This window comes from Hemitrygon akajei, chromosome 6 (assembly GCF_048418815.1).
Source record: "Hemitrygon akajei chromosome 6, sHemAka1.3, whole genome shotgun sequence".
Classification (NCBI taxonomy): Eukaryota; Metazoa; Chordata; class Chondrichthyes; order Myliobatiformes; family Dasyatidae; genus Hemitrygon; species Hemitrygon akajei.
Window position 1 is genome coordinate 81,537,731 of NC_133129.1, and position 22,167 is coordinate 81,559,897.

At 38.3% G+C, this 22,167-nt stretch overlaps 1 protein-coding gene across 6 annotated transcripts in view; it reads right to left on the reverse strand.

Moving 5' to 3' along the window:
* cntln (centlein, centrosomal protein) overlaps positions 1-22,167 on the reverse strand; it is a 540,355-nt gene that overhangs the window by 418,543 nt on the left and 99,645 nt on the right. For all 6 annotated transcript variants that reach the window (XM_073048674.1, XM_073048672.1, XM_073048671.1 and 3 more), the window contains 2 exons: positions 7,482-7,616; positions 6,551-6,721 (listed from right to left, as the gene is read on the reverse strand). In XM_073048674.1, coding sequence (XP_072904775.1) covers positions 6,551-6,721; positions 7,482-7,616 — 306 coding nt within the window. The remainder of the gene's footprint in view (positions 1-6,550; positions 6,722-7,481; positions 7,617-22,167) is intronic.

The window sequence follows — 22,167 nt, forward strand, 5'->3', positions numbered from 1 at the left end:
AATGCAATACTAGATCTCCTATTAAGGAATGAGACAGAGCAGGTGACAGAAGTTTGTGTAGGGGAACACTTTGGATCATAATGCCATTAGTTTCAAGGTAATTATCAAAAAGGATAGGTCTGGTACTTGGGTTGAGATTGTAATTTGGAGAAAGGCCAATTTTGATATCAGAAAAAATGGAAAGTGTGGATTGGGACAAGTTGTTTTCTGGACAAGATGTGCATAGCACATATAGGCAGGAAGGAGCAAATGAGGTACTTAAGGAGTACAGTATAACAAAATGTAAGACAACACCTAAGGAGGAAATCAGGAGGCCAAGAGAAGATATCAGGTTGTTCTATCATACAAGGTGAAGGAGAAGCCTAAGGACTTCTACAGATATATTAAGAGCAAAAGGATAGGAAAAAAAATTGGTTCTCAAGAAGAAAATTGGTTTTCTGTAAGATGAGAGTAGCAATTTAACACATGGAGCCAAAAGAGATGGGGAAGATGTTAAATGTACTTCTGTATGTACCAGGGAGATGGGCAGAGTCTATAGATACAAGGCAATGCAGCATTGAGATCATGGAACCTATACAGATTACGGAGAAGGAGGTGTTTGCTGTCTTGAGGCAAATTAGGGTAGACTACTCGCCCTCTAAATCATGCTTAGTCTCATCCACTCAGGGCAGTAGTGCACAATGGATTTGAATTACTATGAATGCACAATGTATTTGAATTATTATATATGATAATAAGATTCTTAAGCATATGTTGTTGCAGGGATAGTCCATGTACCATTGTACAGAGTGATGAAGAGGGAGCAATGGATAGAGAGAGAAGATAGAGAGAAAATTACAGTGCCTATAAACAAGTTTTCCTGTTTCATTGTTTTACAACATTGAATCGCAATAGATCTAATTTGGAGTTTGACACTGAACAACAGAATAGACTCTTTTGTGGCAAGATGAAAGCAAATTTCTACAAATCGGTCTAAATTTATTACAATTATTAAACACAAAATAATTGATTACACAATTACTTACCTCCTAAGTCAGTATTTAGCAGATGCACCTTTGGCAGCAATTACAGCCTTAAGTCTGTGTGGATAGGTCTCTGTCAGTTTTGCACATCTGGATGCTGCAATTTTTCCCCATCTTCTTTATAACACTGCTGAAGCTTTGCCAGATTGCATGGGGATCGTGAGTGAACAGCCCTTTTCAAATCCAGCCATAAATTCTCAATTGGATTGAGGTCTGGACTCTTACTTGGCCACTCCAGGACATTAACTTTATTGTTTTTAAACCATTCCTGCATTGTTTTGGTTTATGCTTGGGGTCATTGTCTTGCTGGAAAACAAATCCTCTCCCAAGTCACAGTTTTCTTGCAGACTGCACCAACTTTTCCTCCAGAATTTCCTTGTATTTTGCTGCATTAATTTTACCCTCTACCTTCACAAGCCTTCCAGGGCCTGATGCAGTGCCAAACATAGCGTTTAAGTCTGATGGCCATAAAGGTCAATTTTGGTTTCATCAGACCATAGAACCTTCTTTCAGCTGACTTCGGAATCTCCCACATGTCATCTGGGCAAACTCTAGCTGAGATTTCATGAGAGTTTTTTTTCCAACAGTGCTTTTCTCATTGCCACTCTCCCATAAAGCTGCGACTGGTGAAGCACCCAGGCAACAGTTGTTGTACGCACAGTCTCTCCAATCTCAGCCACTGAAGCTTGTAACTCCTCCAGAGTTGTCATAGGTCTTCTGGTGGCCTCCCTCACTCGTCCCCTTCTTACACAGTAAATCCGTTTTTGAGAATGACCTGCTTGAAGCAGATTTACAGCTGTACCAGATTCTTGACATTTCTTGATGATTGACTTAACTGTACTCCAAGGGATATTCAGTGACTTGGAAATTTTCTTGTATCTATCTGACTTGTGCTTTTTCAATAACCTTTTTGTGGAGTTGCTTGTAGTTTCTTTTGTCTTCACAGTGCAGTTTTTGCCAGGATACTGACTCACCAGCAGTTAGAACTTCCAGATACAGGTGTATTTTTACAACAATCAATTGAAACATCTTGACTGCACACAGGTGATCTCCACTGACTAAGTATGTGACTTCTAAAACCAATTGGCTGCACCAGTGATGACTGGGTATGTCATATTAAAGGAGTTGAATACTTAAACAATCAATTATTTTGTGTTTTATATTTGTAATTAATTTGGATTACTTTGTAGAGATTTCTTTTCACTTAGACACAAAAGAGTCTTTTTCTGTTGATCAGCATAAAAAAAAAGCCAAAGTAAACTCACTGTGATTCAATGTTGTAAAACAATAAAATTTGAAAACTTCTAAGGGGGTGAATAGATTTTAGAAGCTCTGTAAACATTAAATATGGAGACACAGGAGTTTATGCAGATGATAGAAATCTTCAGTAATACTGAGTACTGGAGAAGGGTCTCTGCTCAAAACATCAAATGTTCATTTCCCTCCATAAATGCTGCCTCACCTGCTGAGTTCCTTCAGCGTTTTATGTAGGTTGGTTAAGTGTTAAATACCTTTAGGAATATGACACTAAAACAGAGGGGGGAAAGTACAAAGGGAAAATAACAATTACTGAATTGCATTTCTCAACTTTTTTGTCAAAATGATTACATGAATAAAATAATTAGTGTGATGCTCATCAAATTGAACAATTTCTCACATGATCAGTGAAGACAACATAGCTAAATAGCCTCCTTCAGCACAATCTGTTTCAATGATCATGTTACATTTTCCTGCTTTGAAGTAGTATTTGAACAAAAACAAAAGATACGCAACCAACTACTGCTGGCAATATATATTTGTTTATGATTTATATTTTGCACACTGTCCATCACGTGTGAAATATCAACTGGCCAAGAATGCACAATTATGAACAATAAAATAAAACTACAATATAGTAATCTCATCAGCACGAGAGAGTTGATATACACTAGGAATTCTCAACCTTTTCTATGCCATGGACCCCTACCATTAACCAAGGGATCTGTGGATCCCAGGTTGGGAACCCCTGGCATATACAGAAGGATGTAAACAGAGGCTCTCTTAATGCCTCTCTTGAACTATAATATAATATAATAACGCAAGAAAGCATCCATATCCAAGACCAAAAGGGTTCTGAAAACAGTGAGAAATATATCTGAGATTCATTAATATGGTCTGTTCACTGCTCTATTTTAAATCCCCTTTGCATAAATCCAAAAAAAAAGTTCAGCCCAAGTTCCTATACATCAACATTGAAGAACAGACATCTAAACTACCTCTTGAAGATACTATAATTGTCTGCCGATCCTTTGACTAGCTTTATAAAAGCTCATGAGCTAAATGAAAATTAGGGCATATATTTCTGTAACTACACAGTAGGCCAGATAGCATCTAAACAAAGAGCACATGAAACAAATCTAACACTGCCTCTCATCTTAACTGGTGCATTATCTTCTGAGTATTTGCACATTTCTTCTTTTGTCAGTTATTTTATACTCCAGTATGGTTGAAAAATTCACCATTTAATCTTCAAATTAAAAAGAAAAGACAGTAACAAAAACACTGGGAGTATTATACGAAGCACTTAACAACACATTGCTCTGCGACGACACCGGTGCCAAGCTGCTTGGGTCCTAGTGCCCTTCCCTTGGACAACACCAGTGGTGTGGAGAGGGGAAGGCCTGCAGCTTGGGCAACTGCTGGTCTCCCATACAACCCTGCCCAAGCCTGCGCCCTGGAAACCTTCCAAGGCGCAAATCCATGGTCTCACGAGACTAACGGATGCCTATTATATGAAGACAACAAGGAAGATAGTCCAAGATGGAAAATAATCACCAGTGGGAAAAAAACTAAACTGTGGCTTTCAATTTTTGGGAAAAAATAATGCAAGTGTAATATTGTTAAATATTTCTCTTTCTGTTCTATTACATTTGAACAACAGCTGCCTTTTGACTATAAGAACAAAATAATGGAACAGTATTGAAAATTATAAAAATATATTTTGGGGTTACTAGGAATAAAAGGAACAAAAGTCAAAATAAAGATAATTATGTTAATTAAAACCACATGTGAATATCAGAAATATAATTTGAACAAGAATGTGACTTGCCCTAACATACAAAGCAAAACTGGGCAGCTATGGAAAAATAAAGCTAAATTAAAATAGCAGCAGGAAAAAAATTGGCAATCATGAATCCAAGGTTATAGATTTCATTTTAGGACACAAGCTACTGTTGCACTTGACATTCGAACCTTAATCTCATTATCTCAAGGAGAACCTCACTCCTATAGCCTTTCTTGCAAAGAGTAGGAAGACAATTAGCAATCATGCAGTAATATCTGCTCATATAAGAGAACACAAATGAAGGAATACACCTAATGCAGGAAAACAAATTTTCTGCTGATGCTGGACCAGCACTCGTTCTCCACTAAAATGGAAAACTATATACCATCTCCCGAGGATATACTCATGTGTTAATTGTATGCATAGCTAAGTGCAAAGTAATTATACGGGTATATATGGGGGATCAAAACAAATAAAATAAAGTTGCAAGGCTGCAGAGAATTAAGGGTGGAATGGGACAGATAGGATTTCTCTACTGCAAGCTGGCATTGACCCAATGGGTGAAATGGCCACCTTCAGTACAAAAATGAGTAACTCACTCCAACAGAGAAAAAAAAAATTCCTGGTGTATCCACGTTACTGCTTCACAAATGCAACTTTGCTTTAATTGCATGGCTAGTGTGTAAACATGCAAGGTACATGTATGTCAAAGAAAATAGAAACAAAGAGACAATTCAAGCTTGATCTTTTTAATCTATTCAATTCTGTTTGACTTGCATGTCATTTACCTTCACCTAACTTAGTTCTAATACTCATACTTTGTTTCCTTTTATGCGAAATGCTTCCTGACTTTATCCATGCACTGTATAGCTCAAATTTTATGTCTCCTTATTCAAGATTCCATGCAGCAGAGGAAATTATTAAGCTCCATCAGACTCTACCAAATCCTTAAATGATCTTTAATGCCTGAATTACAACAGCCAAAGGAATATAAATCTATTCAATGCAATTTAAACTCACAGTTGAACCCTTTAATTCAGGTAAATCTGCATATCATTCTTGCCTATGTTAATCCTGTGTCGTGCCCACAATTAAACACAGTATTCTAAACAGGACCTAAACAATACTATATGTAGCTTTGAAATAACTCAAACCCTCTTATATTCCTTCCATCTTGGTCATTCTGTCCAGAATTCAAGATTGTTTATTGTCATTCTTCAATACATGAGTGTGTAAAGGAGAACAAAATGATTGTTACTCCAAATCTGATGTAGCATGAAGAACACAATAAGAAAATAAAACAACCCAATAAATATACAGTAAATATAAAAACAATTCTATAAAATGCTATGTTCAATACAATATACACAGGCTGATTGTATGTACTGTACATAAAGTGACACTTGAGGTTGTGGATATAGTGGTGTTGGGGAATGGGTGGTGGGTTAATGGGCAGAGGTGTAAATCAGCCTGATGGCCTGGGGGAAGTTGCTGTTTTTGAGTCTAGTTGTTGGTGTGGATGCTGCATAGCCTTTCCTTATGGGAGTGGGATAAACCGTCCATAAGCTGGGTGGGTGGGATCCTTCATGATATTGCTGGCCTTTTCCCAGTAAATGACAGTATATATGTCTCTGATAGGAGTAGACTGGTGTCACTGATGCTTTGTACAGTTTTTATTACTCATTGTAGAACACTCCTATCCATCTCAGTGCAGTTTTGTACTACACAGTGATGCAGCATGTTAGGATGTACACTATATCTGTAGAGGGCTGTGAGTATTGATTGAATAGCTCAGTTTCCTTCAACCTCCTCAGAAAGTAGAGGTGTTGGTGAGCTTTCCAGACTGTGGAGGATGTATTCTGGGACCACGAGAGATGTGCACTCCCAGGAGTTTGAAACAGCTCGGTTTCCCTACTGTGCTGCCAATGTCGAGAGCAGTGTGAGTGGTGCAAGTTTTCCTGAAGTGCTATTCAGGATGAGGAAATAATGCAAAAGCAGCTTTGTTTCTTCATAACAACGGAGTATATTATTTAGTGCTCTTCATAAAGGTTGGAAAACTACAGAGATTACCATCTTTTAAACATTTGATCTAGTACTCTTTTAAGATTAAGCTTTGTGCATGTGAATTGTGGAGTTCAATCATATGGAAAGTCAAGACGAAAAGTTACAGAGCTGCATATTCCAGTAGCTTGAAAAGGTCTCTATTGCCTTAATAGTAATAATATTGTACAGAGATGAAATGATAATGGGACCATGTTATATTAACAATGAGACATGTGAGATTTCTAATATAATATTTTCAGTTGGCTTTCCACTTTACAGTATTAATTTTTTAAAAGCTATGGGTTTTAAGTGAATGAATTTAAATGAACACAAGGCCCATGGGGTACATTCCGCTATGTGACTTGTTATTAAAGAAAATTCCATGAAATCAATGCAGATGAAAGCATTTTGTGAAATCCTAGCCAAAAGCTCCTTCTCCTACCTTTACTTTGGAATCAATGTCAGACTTCTCTTCCTTCCACTGGGCTGCTTGCTTCTGCAGGTCATTTAGCAGGTTAGAACAGCGTATGCTTAATTCTTGCTTTTCCTCCTCAAGATTTTTTAGTAACAGGCTACTTTTCTCCTCATTCTTCTGAACACGTTCCTTAGCATCCTGTACAAGTGCACAAAACAGGTCAACTAACAGCACGAGAATTAACAAGTGAATTTTTTTTTCTGGTTTTGCACACCCAGTAACCCAAGGTAATTGACATTTCAAATCACCTGTTGGCTCTCTTTTCCTGCAGGTAGACAGGTCATAATTTTAATAAAATGACAGCTTTGATGAGAACACATTTAGAAAAGCCCACTAATTGATCAAACTGCCTTTGATGTTGTCCCCAGCTATTTTTGAGAGCCACAAAGACACAATTTTGCAGGCATTGGTGTTATCAATTAATAATGTAAGTCCCATCAGAATCTAATTAAGAGAAGCCACATCTTCACACTCTTACTTCATTGCTCCATTTCCATCATTAACTATTCATCTGGAAAGTTATAAGGGTAAGATTCTGAGCTTTTAAATGCTTTCTCAGAGTTTTGCACTCCATATAAAACCACAAAGCTTTAAAGTGCCTCAAGACCTTAGGCACTTTCTCTGTAAGCATGTCATTTTGAATGTCACAAAGCAGCTACAGCTTCAGTAAGCGGCACTACCTACCCAAATAAAGTCTAGACAAATCTGTAACAGAAACCGTTCTCAGGTCTTATTTTATGAAAATTAATCAAGAATAAATTGTATTAAACATTTTGGGGATATGCTGCGACATTGTTCATTGCTGTTGCCATAAATAACCTTGGACGATGTTAATTGCAGGAGTTTAACAAAATTCTGAAACCTGCAATATAGTGGTTTGATATATTAACTAATGTACCTTATAATGCTGTTTCTTATTCTTTAGTTTTTCTCTTAAATCAGTCACTTCCTTCTGCATGGCTACAACATCGTCATCTACAGCAATTTTCCGCTGGATTAAGTTGCTGATTTCCTTCTGTTGGCATCTAACCTGCTGTTTGATGACATTAAAAAGAAAATATTAGTGTTTCAAAATGAAATCGGACTTCAATGACAGTCATGATATTACTCAAAAATTAATAATCAAATAAGCCTTCTCAAATCAGGTTTGCCCTGGGTAAATTGGCGCAATGCTTTGTTGATGCATTCATATGCAAATTGTCAAAGCAGAGAATTGAAGTTGTAAGGCCTGCATAAATAGAAACTTAAAATTGCACTTTTAAGGAGATGACTTTATCCTGCAAGCAAAATCTGCACCTAACTGATATGATAAATACTAGTCACCGGCAGAGCTAAAATGAGTAAGTACATCACTAAAAAAAAGCATGTTTATCAATTACATAAGTATGCCTAAGACATAAAAAAGTAATTATACGTAACCATTTCAATAAAGATGAATTTCATCTGCATCTGACGTGTTTCAATGTTTCCCTTACATTCTACAAAAATATACATCAAAATATCTCACATTCATAAAACACCATTTTGCTCTTCCAGTTGAAATTTTTTTATGTATTTGTCTTATTCAAGACTCCCAAATGCAGATCTTAAAGTAATGCATAAACATTTATCATTTTAGTACAGGATAAGCCTAGGTTAGGTATTCCTGTGTTTGTTTTAAAACTAGCAATTGCTCAATTTAAATATGGCTGGTAGATTGGGTCAAAGAACACCAAAAACAACCAGTATTTACGATTTTTGTCACCAGCAAAATCCCTACTGTGCACAGAGAGAAGAATGGCACTAGCTATACACCATTATAGCTTAATTATCAATGGTGATCCTCAAATGCAAACACTGGTCACTTGAACTGGCACAAGCGCCATCAGTAGTTGAAGAGTTATCAACTTGAAACATTTTAATTGCATTTGCTTTCTCCAGAATCCACTTACTCTCGAATAGTATGTTTTCAGTTCCCAGTGCAACTGGATTCCAGCAAAAAATTAATGCTTTCAGTATAGTATGATAAAAAGTACAACATAAAATAGTTGGAAATCATTTTAAAATATATTTTACAATTTTATTTTAATATATCAGCAATGGCTCAAGCCAGAGTCTGAAAATTCAGGCTCAATTCCCAGTCCAGAAATATGGACTTATAGAACAGTATTGAGGGATTACAACACTGCTTTTCTGATGAGACGTTAAACCAAAGCGTTCTCTGTCCTCCCAGAGGAATGTAAAAGATCCTAGGAAACTATTTCCATATGACTCTGTTATGATCCCATGACTATGTGTATTTTTCTTACCCACAAAAGCATTTAACCCCACATTGCAATTACATTTCAAAGAATATAATGATATAGCAACCTACAGTACACTATTCTATTAATGTCATAATGGCAGTTTAAAGGGCACTCACCTTAAGAGGAGCCTTAAAACAAATTCATGCAATAAAGGAGATTCCAATTCATTATAGTATCTCTTATGTATTAAGATACAATAAAAACAACATCCCAGAGCTTTCTTTTAATCCATATCAAATTAAAACTCATTAAAAACTTACGCAAATTCTAACCTGGTATCTGGATTTTTTTTAGGCTTTTGACTGTTTGCATTAAATATAATTGTTGCTTAACAAAACAAAATATGTATAGAGGACAAGCATGCTTCAATTCTGATTACTTCCTAATCCATCCAACATAACACATAGGGTAAGGTTATTAACGCAATAGGTTTTTTCAAATGTTTACTTTGTGGCCTACAGCAAACCTCCCCTTTTCCAATGCCTCTCCTTTATTCTCCTTTCTCTTTGAACTCCGAAATCTTCAGCCAAATCCATATTCTGATAACCTGCTTGTGAGCCCGGATCTACCAGATACCTGAAGGTACCTAAAAGCACTCTTAGGTGATTCTTCCTCCTATTTCCAATTTGAAGCTCCATCAGGGATGCAAGTCATCATTCTGAGCTCACAGGCCAAGTGACCATAAACAGAAATTATGTCCTACTACAACAAGTGAATAAGTACTGATCGGGAGTGCTCAGAAATGGGTGAGGATTGTTGGATTGATACTGACCAAAAAGAGAAAAAGCAGAAGTAAAAGAATACAACAATGCACATTAATTCCACATGGCACTCAATGTTGCTAATTGAATGTTCAAGTTACTTATTTGGGGGAAAAAAATAGATTTCAAGTACCAAGTCCATTATTTTTAAAAATATATTCAATATGTTGTTACTTGACAACAGATCGGTCATGAAATTATTTTTCCTTTTTTGCAGTATAAATTTAAAGATTAGAATCAACCAAAAGCGCTGAATACAAATATGATGACTGCCCACTCTGTACTGTTCAACTTACAGTATATCAATTCTATACATTTCATGTAATTTACTCCATTCTTGGACTCAGAGTTGAATAAATATCAAAGTGCCATATGCTCAATCCAGAAAGGGTTAAAGGTTATGCATTTCAAATAATGATTTATATTTGATTTTGATCTGCTAATTTGGAAAACACAATATTTTTGACATCTTTAAAACACCTGTAAAAGATATAAAGTTGCCATTTATGAACATCATTAATTGCCATGGAGAAGAATTATTTAAAAGATTTTGAAAATGCTGGTTTTATCCCTCTTTGGATCAAATTTTGCAAGGTAATCTGGTGGGAGTTGAATACCGATTGACAATGTGAGTCAAAGATTTTGAAATGTAGATAATGAGGTAGGCATGTGATATTTTACAAACCCAGTAGACTTTTCTTGGATGATAAGGATTAAAAAGTTAAGAGATATAGGGGGGGAAAAAGCTTAGTGTTTGGAAGTTAGTGAGCACATCAACACATTTCTAATTAAAGAGTCTTGGGTGAAAAGGGAAGAACATTGTCAGAATACAACTGATTCTTGCACTACAAATCTATAAATTGAGCTACTTACATAAATCAAATTTTGAATAAAACTTCACTTAGAAAACTAAGGCAAGACAAATAATTTGCCTTGGGTGAGTATTTAATATGTACTTCCATAATCAGAAACTTAAGTGGATAAATTTTAGTGCTTCACATAAAATGTAACCCAAAAATATTGTTTTAAAACAACAAATGATACACTAAGTGACGAATAAAACTAATTTGGACGCAATTAAATCATAAAGGCAGCTTAAAATTTATGACCATGCTGTCCCCATGGATCAGTAATCTGGAACCTGCTCCCAGACTCAGATCAAAAGAACAAAAATACTTCACAAACCATGCATAGATGCTGAAAATAAAAACCCTGGGTATGTCACAGCTTGCAAGCACTGACACACCAAGTTACTCAGAGTTAAGTTATGATTTCAAGCCCACATGCTCTATTTGATGCTAGTAGGTATCAGGAAGGTACAACAGGCAAAAGAAACATGGAGAGGCAATCAGCTTTGCCAATTAGGTGCCCTTGCTAATTAAACACATATTCTCCAATCTGTGCACACTGTTATATTTACCCACATTTAAGAGAAAATGGTGCATAAAAATGCACAGGTTTCTCAAGTTAAAATTCAAGTTTCAGCTCAAACTTCATTGTAGAAATACAAATTTGCATTCAAAGCACCATCAGAATTATACAGTACTTTAAAACATTTGCTTATTGTTTTACTTGTAATTTTTTTTAAATCCCTTGGAAGGTTTAAAAGTGAATATCCAGTTGTATTAAAAGCTGAAAATGGGTTTTTCACAAAGAGTAAAATATTTTTAGTCAGTGTCAAGTCCACTACCAGTGAATTGCGTGATTTTAAATAGCTAAAAATGTCTTTGAAAAAATATGCTGAACCATTTTTAAAATGCCACTGATTCATGCCACACAATTTCTACATTAATTGTATTTTTGACAGAAGAGAATTTGAAAGCATACCTGTTAGAACCTATGCACCTAATAATTTTCACTTATAGTTGCTTATTTAAGACCATCAAATGACAATGCATCTTCTCACCCTCCATCTACTTCAGCCACTTTCCCTCTCTTGCAATATGCCATTTATGAACCCTCACCTTCCTTACTTAACTGCACTTTATGAACCACCACATTCTCTTTCTTCTGACTCTCTGCTCTACATCTGATACACATTTAATTCCTCAGGATCACATTCATCCAAAAATTGAACTGACTAGAATCTCTGGCACCACTGGAGAGGTACCATCAGTGCTTCCTGTACAAAATCATCTAAATCTACAGACAGAAGAGGCAAATGAACATCAGCATTCTCTCCAAGAACATCTTCAGCACCTGGGCTCAAATTGGACTCATTCACCTCAACATGCTGTCTGTGTCATGTGCATACAGTACTTGGAAACAGATTCATGAAACATTCTATTCCATGCTAAATTGTGTAGAGGAATAGTGAGGTAGTGTTCATCAGTTCATGTTCTAGCAGAGAAGAATCTGTTCCCAAAAAGTTGAATGTGCAACTTCAAGCTCCTATATGTCCTCCCTGATAGTAGAAATGATGATGGCATGTCCTCATTGGTGAGGGTCTTTAAAACCATAAGACCACAAGATATAGGAGCAGAATTGGGCCATTTAGCCTATTGAAACTGCTCTGCTATGTCATCATGGCTGATCCAATTTTCCTCTCAGCTCCAATCCTCTGCCTTCTTCCTGTATCGCTTCATGCCCTGACCAATCAAGAATGTATTAACTTCCGCCTTAAATATACTTGACTTAAATATAGACTTGGACTCCACAGCTGCTCCACACGCTTTGGCTAAAGAAATTCCTCCTCACCTCTATTCTAAAAGGGCACCCCTCTATTCTGAGGCTGTGTCCTCTGGTCTTAAACTCTCCCGTTATAAGAAACATCCTCTCTGCATCCACTCTATCAAGACCCTTCGATGAGGTCACCATTCATTCTTCTAAATGCTAGTGAATACAGGCCCAGAGCCATCAAACTTTCTTCACATAACAAGCCATTCAAGACTGGAATCATTTTTGTGAACCTCCTTTGAACTCTCTCCAGCTTCACCACATCCTTTCTAAGATAAGTGGTCCAAAACTGCTCACAACACTCCAATGAGGCCTCACCAGTGCTTCATGAAGTGTCAACATTACATTCTTGCTTTTATATTCTAGTCCTCTTGAAATTTATGCTAACATCACAATTGCCTTCCTCATCACAGACTCAACCTGAAAATTAACCTTTAGGGAATCAAGCATGAGGGCTCCCAAGTCCCTTTGCACCTCAGTTTTTCTCCCCATTTATAAAATATTCAAACCTTTCATTTCTTCTCCCGAAGTGCATGATGGTACACTTCCCAACACTATTCTATCTGCCACTTCTTTGCTCATTCTCCTCATCTGTCCTAGTCCTTCTGTGGCCTCTCTACTTCTTCAAAACTACCTGCCCCTCTACCAAACTTTGCAACAAAGCCATCAATTCCATTATCCAAATCATTGATATACTGTATAAAGCAAAAAGAATCGGTCCCAATACAGACCTCTTTGGAACACCACTAGTCACTAACACCCAACCAGAAAAGGCTCCTTTTGTTCCCACTCTTTGCCTCCTGCCAATCAGCCACTGCTTTATCCATGCCAGAATCTTTCCTGTAATGCCATGGGCTTGTAGCTTGTTAAGCAGCCTCATGTGTGGCACCTTGTCAAAGGCCCTCTAAAAATCCAGGTACACAACATCAACCGATTCTTTCTTACTCCTGCTTGTTATTTCTTCAAAGAATTCCAACAGATTAGTCAGGCAAGATTTTCCCTTGAGGAATCCTTGCTGACAATGGCCTATTTTATCATGTGCCTGCAGATAACCTTAGACTTTAACCTTAACAATTGACTCCAAACATCTTCCCAACCACTGAGGTCAGACTAACTGGCCTATAGTTTCCTTTCCTCTTCTTTAAAAATGGAATGACATTTGCAATTTTCCAGTCTTCCAGAACCATTCCAGAATCTAGTGATTCTTGAAAGATCATTACTAATGCCTTCATGATCTCTTCAGCCACCTCTTTCAGATCCCTGGGGTGTACACCATCTGCTCCAGGTGACTTATCTACCTTCAGACCTTTCAGTTTCCCAAGAGCCTTCTCTCAAGTTATGGTAACTTCACACACTTCATGCCCCCTGCCACCTGGAACTTTGACCATACTGCTAGTGTCTTCCACTGTGAAGACTGATGCAAAGTTTATTCGCCATTTTCTTGCTCCCTATTACAACCTCTATAGCATCATTTTTCATCAGTCCGATATCCACTCTCACACTTTTACACTTTATATTAATATTATTGGCTAGCTTACTTTCATATTCCATCTTTGCCTTCTTGCCTTCTATTGTTTTTTTTTTCAAAAAGCTTCCCAATTCTCTAACTTCCCACTAATTTTTGCTCTATTATAAGCACTCTCTTTGGCTTTGACTTCTCTTGTTAGCCACGGTTTTGTCATCTTTCCTTTAGAATACTTCTTCCTCTTTGGGCTGTATACATCATATGCCTTCTGAATTGTTTCCAGAAATTCCAGCCACTGCTGCTCTGCCATCATCCCTGTCAGTGTTCTTTTCCAATCAATACAGGCCAGCTCCTCTCTCACACCTCTGTAATTCCCTTTACTCTACTGTAACACTGATACATCTGACTTTTAGCCTCTCCTTCTCAAATTTCAGGGTGAATTCGATCATATTATGATCACTTTCCATGAAGGGTTAAGCTCTCTAATCAACTCTGGTTCATTGCACAACACCCAATCCAGAAGAGCTGATTCCCTAGTGGGCTCAACCACGAGCCGCTTTAAAAAGCCATTTATTTCATAGGCACTCTAGAAATTCCCACTCAAGCAAAAGCTGCAGAAAGTTGCAAACTCAGCCATTTCCATTATGCACACTATCCTCCCCAGCATCGAGAACACCTTTAAAAGGCAATGCCTCAAGAAGTCGGCATCCTTCATTAAAGGGTCCCATCACCCAGAACATACCCAGTTCTCATTGGGTAAGGCGGCACAGGAGCCTGAAGACACACACAATGTTTTAGGAACAGTTTCTTCCCAACTGCCATTAGATTTCTGAATGGACAATGAACCTATGTACACTACCTCACTATTTTGTTTCCTTTTTTTTGCTCTCTTTTTGCACTACAGTTCCGGTCACCCTCCATAGGAAGGATGTTCAGGCTTTGGAGAGAATGGAGATGTGGTTTACCAGGATGCTGCCCAGTTTAGAGGGCACATGCTACTGCACAAAGCTCGATAACATGGGTTGTTTTCTCAGCAGCAGCAGAGGCTCAGGGGAGATCTGATAGAGCTTTATAATATTATGAGCGGCATTGATAGAATAGACAGGGAGCATCTTTTTCCCATGGTAGAAATGTTTAATATCACAGGGCTGCATTGAAGGTGGGAGGGGTTAAATTTTTTATTCAGAGTGGTGGGCGCCTGGTATGGTGGTAAAGGCAAATACATTAGAGGCTTTTAAGAGACGTTTGGATAGGCACATGGGTGAAAGGGAGATGGAGGGATATGGACATTTTATCAGTAGGAGCAATTAGTTTTTGGGGTTTTTTGATTTACTTTTTAGCTGGCGGTTTGGCTGAGGGGCCCACAATATATAAATGCTTATTGTGATTTATAGGTTTTTAAAATATATATTGCAATATTCTGTTGCTGCAAAACAACATATTTCACGACATATGCCAGTGAGAATACACCCGATTCTGATTGCATTCCTTTTTAGATGGCTAGAAAGTAAAAGCAAGGATGTAATCCTGAGGCTTCATAATGCATTGGTCAGACTACATTTGGTGCACTGTAAGTAGCTTTAGGCACTTATCTAAGAAAGGGTGCACTAGCTTTGGAGAGGGTCTAGAGATGGTTCATAAGAATGATCTCAGAATGAAAAGGTGAATGAGCAGTAGGAAGAGTATTTGATGGCTCTGGGCCTGTACTCACTGGAGTTTAGAATAATGGTTTGGGGGGGTGGGGGGAGAGAGATGGTATTGCTCATTGAAACCTAACAAACATTGAAAGGCATAGAAACAGTGGATATGGAGAGGGTGTTTCCTATAGTGGGAGAGTCTAGGACCAGAGTGCAGAGTCTCACAATACAAGGACATCCCTTTGGAACAGAGATGAGGCGAAATGTCTTTAGTCAAAGAGTAGTGAACCTGTGGAACCCATTGCCACAGAAAACTGTGGAAGCAGAGTCATAGGGCATATTCAAAGCAGAGTTTGATAGGTTCTTGATTAGTGAAAGCATCAGAGGTTAAATGGAAAGCAAAGAAGATGGTACCAGCAAACAACGTGACCAAGGGCTCCAGGCGGTTCACAAAACTACTTCTTTCACTTCTTTTAAATCTTCTTTTTCCTTCAAATGTAGTTCTGCTACTGTCCGAGCCTATGATCTACATTTTGATGGTGTGTTTTCAGGCCAATTGAGCAATCTGGTGCTTTGCTGTCTCAGAGGGTATTCTGTGAGGCAGTCTCAAGGCCAAAAAGTCTGGAGCCCATGATCAACTCCATTTCTTGCTGATATAAGCATTGAGGAAGATTGAAATCATCGAGGCAAGAGTGGAGGGCGAGTGGGTGTTCAGCACTGTCTACCAGTCTCTCGCTCACTGATGCTGGAGGGAAGTGTCTGCATGTGATGGCCTCTCGTCCCTGTATTGGAATGGTTTCTCTCCCCCTCAAAGCCATCAGAGGAGGGCGCTGGAGTCCTGGGTCTTGGGCAACATTTAATCAACTTGGATTGGGCTCTGAAGTTTACATTATGATATGTTTCTAGTTTCTGATCGTTCCTTCTTTATTTCTTGTTGCTATTTTGGACGATTTTAATTGGGATAACAAATGACAAAATGCTGAATTGAACAAAAGCTGAGATGAATTGAATAGGCCTAGACGCTTTCGATTTTATGTTTTAGATTGTGTTTTTCGCTCATTTTCTTGTAGTCCCTTAATTTTTTTTGCGTGTTGGGGTGGGGTTTGATATTTTTTCTTTAAATGGGTTCTATGATTTTCTTTGGGGGATGAATCAAAGTACATTATCAAAGTATTATGCAATATTGCATATATACCTTGATAATGTACTTTGAATCTTGAATCTTTGAAGGCAGGAGAATGGGGTTGAGAGGAATCATAAATTAGCCATGATGGAATGACAGGGCAAAACTAATGGGCCAAATAGCCTAATTCAGCAGCTATCTCTTATAGTCAAAAGCCACCACCTCTGCCTATACTTGGCACTGCTGTCCAATCCATGCAGTAGAAGGTGAAGCCCTCACAGTGGAGTAAAGGAAAAAGTGGGGTGGTGAGCCAGAGAGCACAGCAGTCACAGTACTGCAATGTTGTCCTGGGGTCTTCAACTTTATATTCCAGACACTGTATATTAGCTAGGAGGATGGTGAATGGGAGCCTTATGGCCTTACATTTCAGTTTTACATGCAGCCCTACCTGGCAGCCACATTAGCCAAGACATTGGAGGCATTCCCTAAGCATCCAACTGCTACACTGGCTCATTGGGTGGTCTCCAGTCCTGAGACTGCCAATATTGAACATGATTCTTTTCAAATGACTTGAAAAATGTTGCTTACTGCAGTGCCTGTAGCTGCAGGTCTCAGATGTAGTAGTCTGAATAGGGATATTTGATGATTTCCTTCAGAGCCACTCTCTAGTGTCATCTTTTTCATCAAGAATATACAGAAGCTCAGTGCAACCAATGGAAGGAATGTCTCATGTCCCAAACTAATTTTACCTCTCCCAGTGTCCTACTGTGGCCTCATCGATCACCCTAGAACTCGCAGAACTAGAGTGGAAACTTGTCTCAAAGAATTGCCTGTGAAGAAGACATGGCATCAATTTAAAGGTCTTTGCCATGAAGTCATAGAACCTATAAATACAGAAACAGGCATTTCAGCCCATCTGGTGCATGGCAAATTATTAACTTGCCAAGTCCCACTGATCTTCACCTAGATCTTAGTCCTCTATACTCCTCCGATCCATATCCCTATCAAAATTTCTCATAAATGTTGAAATCAAACCACATCTACCACTTCCACTGGAGCTCATTCCACACTCTCACCCTCTGAGTGAAGACATCCCCTCTCATGTTCACTTTCAACATTTCAGCTTTCACCCTTAGCCCATGAGCTCCAGTTCTAGACTCATCCAACTTCAGTAGAAAAAGACTGCTTGCCTTTACCCTATTATACCCCTCATAATTTTGTTTACCTCTTTCAAATCTCCCCTCATTCTTCTACACTCTAGATTATAAAGTAGTAACCTATTCAACTTTTCCCTATAACTCAGGTACTCAAGTCCTGGCAAATTTCTCTGCAGTCTTTCAATATTATTGACATTTTTTCTGTAGGTAGATGGCCAAGACTGCACACAATACTCCAAATTATATAACTTCAACATAATATCCCAATTCCTGCAATCAATACTTTCATTTATGAAGGCCAACGTACCCAAAGTTTTCTTTACAAACCCTATGTTTCTATGACACCACTTTCAAGGAATTTTGGATCTGTATTTCCAAATCCCTGTTCTACCACACTCAGTGCCTTACCACTCACTGTGTAAGTCCAACCCTGGTTTGGCTTCCCAAATCACAAAACCTCATACTTGTCTGCATTAATTTTCATCTGTCATTTTTCAGTTCATTGTTCCAACTGATTCAGATCCCACTGCAAGCATTGATAGTCATCCTTGCTGTCCACAACACCCCCGATCTTGGTGTCATCTGCAAATATGCTGATCCAGTTTATCACATTATCATCCAGATCATCGGTAAAGATGACAAACAAAAATTGACCCAGCATCGATCCCTGTGGTACACCACTAGTCACAGGCCTCTACTCAGAGAGGCAACCATCTACACTCTCTCCAGCTTCTCCTGCGAAGCCAATGTCTAATCCCATTTCCTTCCTCAGCCAAGTGACTGTACCTTCTTGACCAACCTCCCATAAGGAATATTGTCAAAAACCATGCTGAAGCCCATGTAGACAACATCCACTGCCTTGCCTTCATCAACTTTCCTGGTAACTTCCTTGAAAAACTCTCTAAGATTGGTTTGACATGATCTACCACTTGCAAAGCCATGTTGACTATCCCTAATCAGTCCCTGTCTAACAAATACTTATTTACCCTGTTACATACTCACAGTTTGAACACGGGACAGTGGGATGATGTAATGGTCTTGTGAGTGGGATGATGTGATTGTCTCATGACCGGGGGTGATGTTATGTCACGCGATGGCATGTTCCAAACAGTATTTAAAATCAAGCCCGCAGTCTGTGACGCAGTTCTCATTTTTATTTTTGTATAACGTTGTTGTTGCCAGTTGGAGGTGTGGAGACTCCACCAGTTTTGTTAGTTGCACGTGTATTTTTCCCATACAATCCAGTATCGGAGAGTGAAAGCATTACCGAAGTTATCCGAGTTCAAAGGATTGGATAAAGTTAATGTCATTCAGCATCTTGGGAATGATCAACCTTTTTGAATTCGTTCGGGAATTCTGGCATGCACATTTGAGTTAAACCCATGCAAGGTGGGAAAGGTTTGTGCAGTGATCACCCTCCAGCAAAAAGTCAGTTCCTTTCATTTCCTCGTGACTTCTTCGGACAAGGCACCTCTCGGCTGTGTTCAGCAGATTCGTCATTACTTCGAAGGAATCGTAGTTTCGGGGAAGTCTCCTCAATGACTGTATAAATCACATGGACTTTTAAATTTACCACTTTAAGTCGGTGCTTGGATGAGAACTCGTTAAGAACAGTTTCTAAGTTTGACTGTTTGTTAGAGATAGTCACCTAACTGTTAACTTCCGGTTAAGTTAGTCATTGGTTTACTTTTCGATGGTAATAAATCTCGGGAATTGTTTATAAACCTTGTCTCAGTTTCATGTCGATTGTTGCTGGTTCACAACAACCCGGACACTTAAAATAAAATTCTAAGTAAATTTTATTATCAAAGTGCATAGAGTATATGTCATCATATACAATCCTGAGGTTCATTTTCTTGTGGGTATACTCAACAAATCTATAAACAGTAACTATAACATAATCAATGAAAGACCATCCACTAGGGCATTCAACCAGAGTACAGAAGACAACAAAATGTGCAAATGAAAATATCAATAAATTATCAATAAATATAGAGAACATCACATGAAGAGTTCTTGAAAGTGAGTTCATTGGTTGTGGGAACACTTCAATGATCGAGCAAGTGAAGTTGAGTGAAGTTATCCCCTTTGGTTCAAGAGCCTGATGGCTGAGGAGTAGTAACTGTTCCTGAACTGGTAGTGTGAGTCCTGAGGCTCTTGTACCTTCTTCCTGATGACAGCAGTGAAAAGAGCAAGCACTGGGTGTTGGGGATCCCTGATGATGGATGCTGCTTTCCTACGACAGTGTTTCATGTAGATGTACTCAATAGTTCGGAGAGCTTTACCTGTGATGGTCTGGGCCAAATCCACTACTTTTTGTAGGATTTTGCACTCAAGAGCATTGGTGTTTCCATACCATGCTGTGATGCAATACACACTGCACTGCACACCTGTAGAAATTCATCAAAGTTTTAGATGTCATACCGAATCTCCACAAACTCCTCAGGAAGTAGTGGTGCTGCCATGCTTTCTTCATAATTACTGGGCCTAGGATAAGTCCTCTGAAATAACACGTAGGAATTTAAAGTTGCTAACCCTCTCCACTTCTGATCCTCCAATCAGGACTGGCTCATGAACCTCTGCTTTCCTTGTCCTGAAGTCTGTAATCAGTTCCTTGGTCCTGCTGATATTGAATGAGAAGTTGTTGATATGCTTCATCACCAACTTCTCAAAACACTCCATCACAGTGAATGTAAGTGCAGCGGTCTAGTATGTTGGGACGTCCGGGGCTACAAGTTTATGCTGATGGTAACTACGCAAGGTTTTCTTCAAACAACCCTAGTTAAAATCTCTATGATTTGAAATAATTCTGGATTAACTGTTTCTTGTTTGGAGACAGCATCATGCAGTATTATGAGCACTTGATTATACTCAGTCGCTGGTGGTATGTAAATTGCAATCAGGATTACAGAGCAGAACTTCCTAGATAAATAGAATGGACAGCACTTGACTGTTAGGTGTTCCAAGTCAGGAGAACATGAATTCGAAAAAACCGCCAGGTTGGAGAACCAATGAGAGTTTATTATAAAACACACATCTCCTCCTTTTGCCTTCAGCAGTTCAGTCCATTCTGTAAACCAAGAGGCCATCAGGCTTGTTCGCCATATCTGGCATGCCCGGAAAAAAACATATTTCAATCAAGAAGACAAATAGAGCAGTCTCTCAGTTGTCTCAGATTCAGCAGTCTTGCCCTCAGGTCCTCCTATGCTGATGGAGACCATGGAAGAGATGTTGTTGCCAATCTGAATTACCTCACTTTCAGCCACAGCAATTAAGTTTCGACTTCTTAAAGGGATCATGCCTTTCTCATCTGCTTAGTCCTTCAGTCAATCATGAGATGTGAAGATCATTGAGTTAATTTAAAAGTCCATTGCTTATAGGGAAGTTACATACTGCAGACTACAGTGAAAGTTATTCAAAAGAGGTATATTTAAAAGAGATTTTGGAACAATTTTCTGTAGCCCACTGAACGTTGTCGATGATCAGCAGCATCATCTTGCAACTCCAATAACTTAACCACTACTGATGTCAGACTCACTGGTTTATAATTTCCTGGCTTATTCTTAGACAATAGAATAACAATGGCTATACTTCTATCCTCTGGCACCTCACCTGTGGCTTAGGGTGTTTTAAATATTTCTAACATATTTAAGACCCCTGCAATTTCTGCACTTACCTCCCACAGGGTCCGAGGGAACATCCTGTCAGGCCCTGGTGATTTATCTACCCTAATTCGCCTGAAGACAACCTCTCCCTCTGTAATCTTTCTCGGGTCTCTGACCTCACTGCTGCATTGCCTCACTTCTTTAGACCATGTCTATCACCCAAATAAATAGTTTGAAAAAAAATCAGTTAAGATCTCCCCCATCTCTTTCCATGCATAAATGGCCACTCTGATCTTCCGGAAGACAATTTTGTTCCTTGCTATCCTTTCACTCTTAATAAATCTGTAGAAGCCCTTAGGATTCTCCTTCAGTTTGCCTGCTAGAGCAATCTCATTTTCTTTTAGACCTCCTGATTTCCTTATTAAGAGTTCTCTTGCATTTCTAATACTCCAGTACCTCACTTACTTTCTTTTTCTTTTTCCAATATTTTTATTAAATTTCATATACACAAATACAGAATTCATAAGGATACTTATTATAAATCAAAATAGATAGCACAAAATGCACTATATATAAATCAAACTGATACAATCATGGTGTCCCATATTCATGACCAATCAAATGAAATAAATTGAATTATGAAATACAATAATAGTTAATTATATTATTTTTTAAAATTTACACCCACTACCAAATCAAAGCTGGTTGGTAAAAAAAAGAAAAAAAAGTATTTAAGATATAGTGTTTTATAATAATAGCCCAGATTTATATTTTAATAACAATAACAATTCAAAGATTTTTAAAAATAGTTCAGAAAGGGTCCCCATAGCGTTTGGAAATTTTGGTTAGAGTCAGAAATCGAACAACAAATCTTC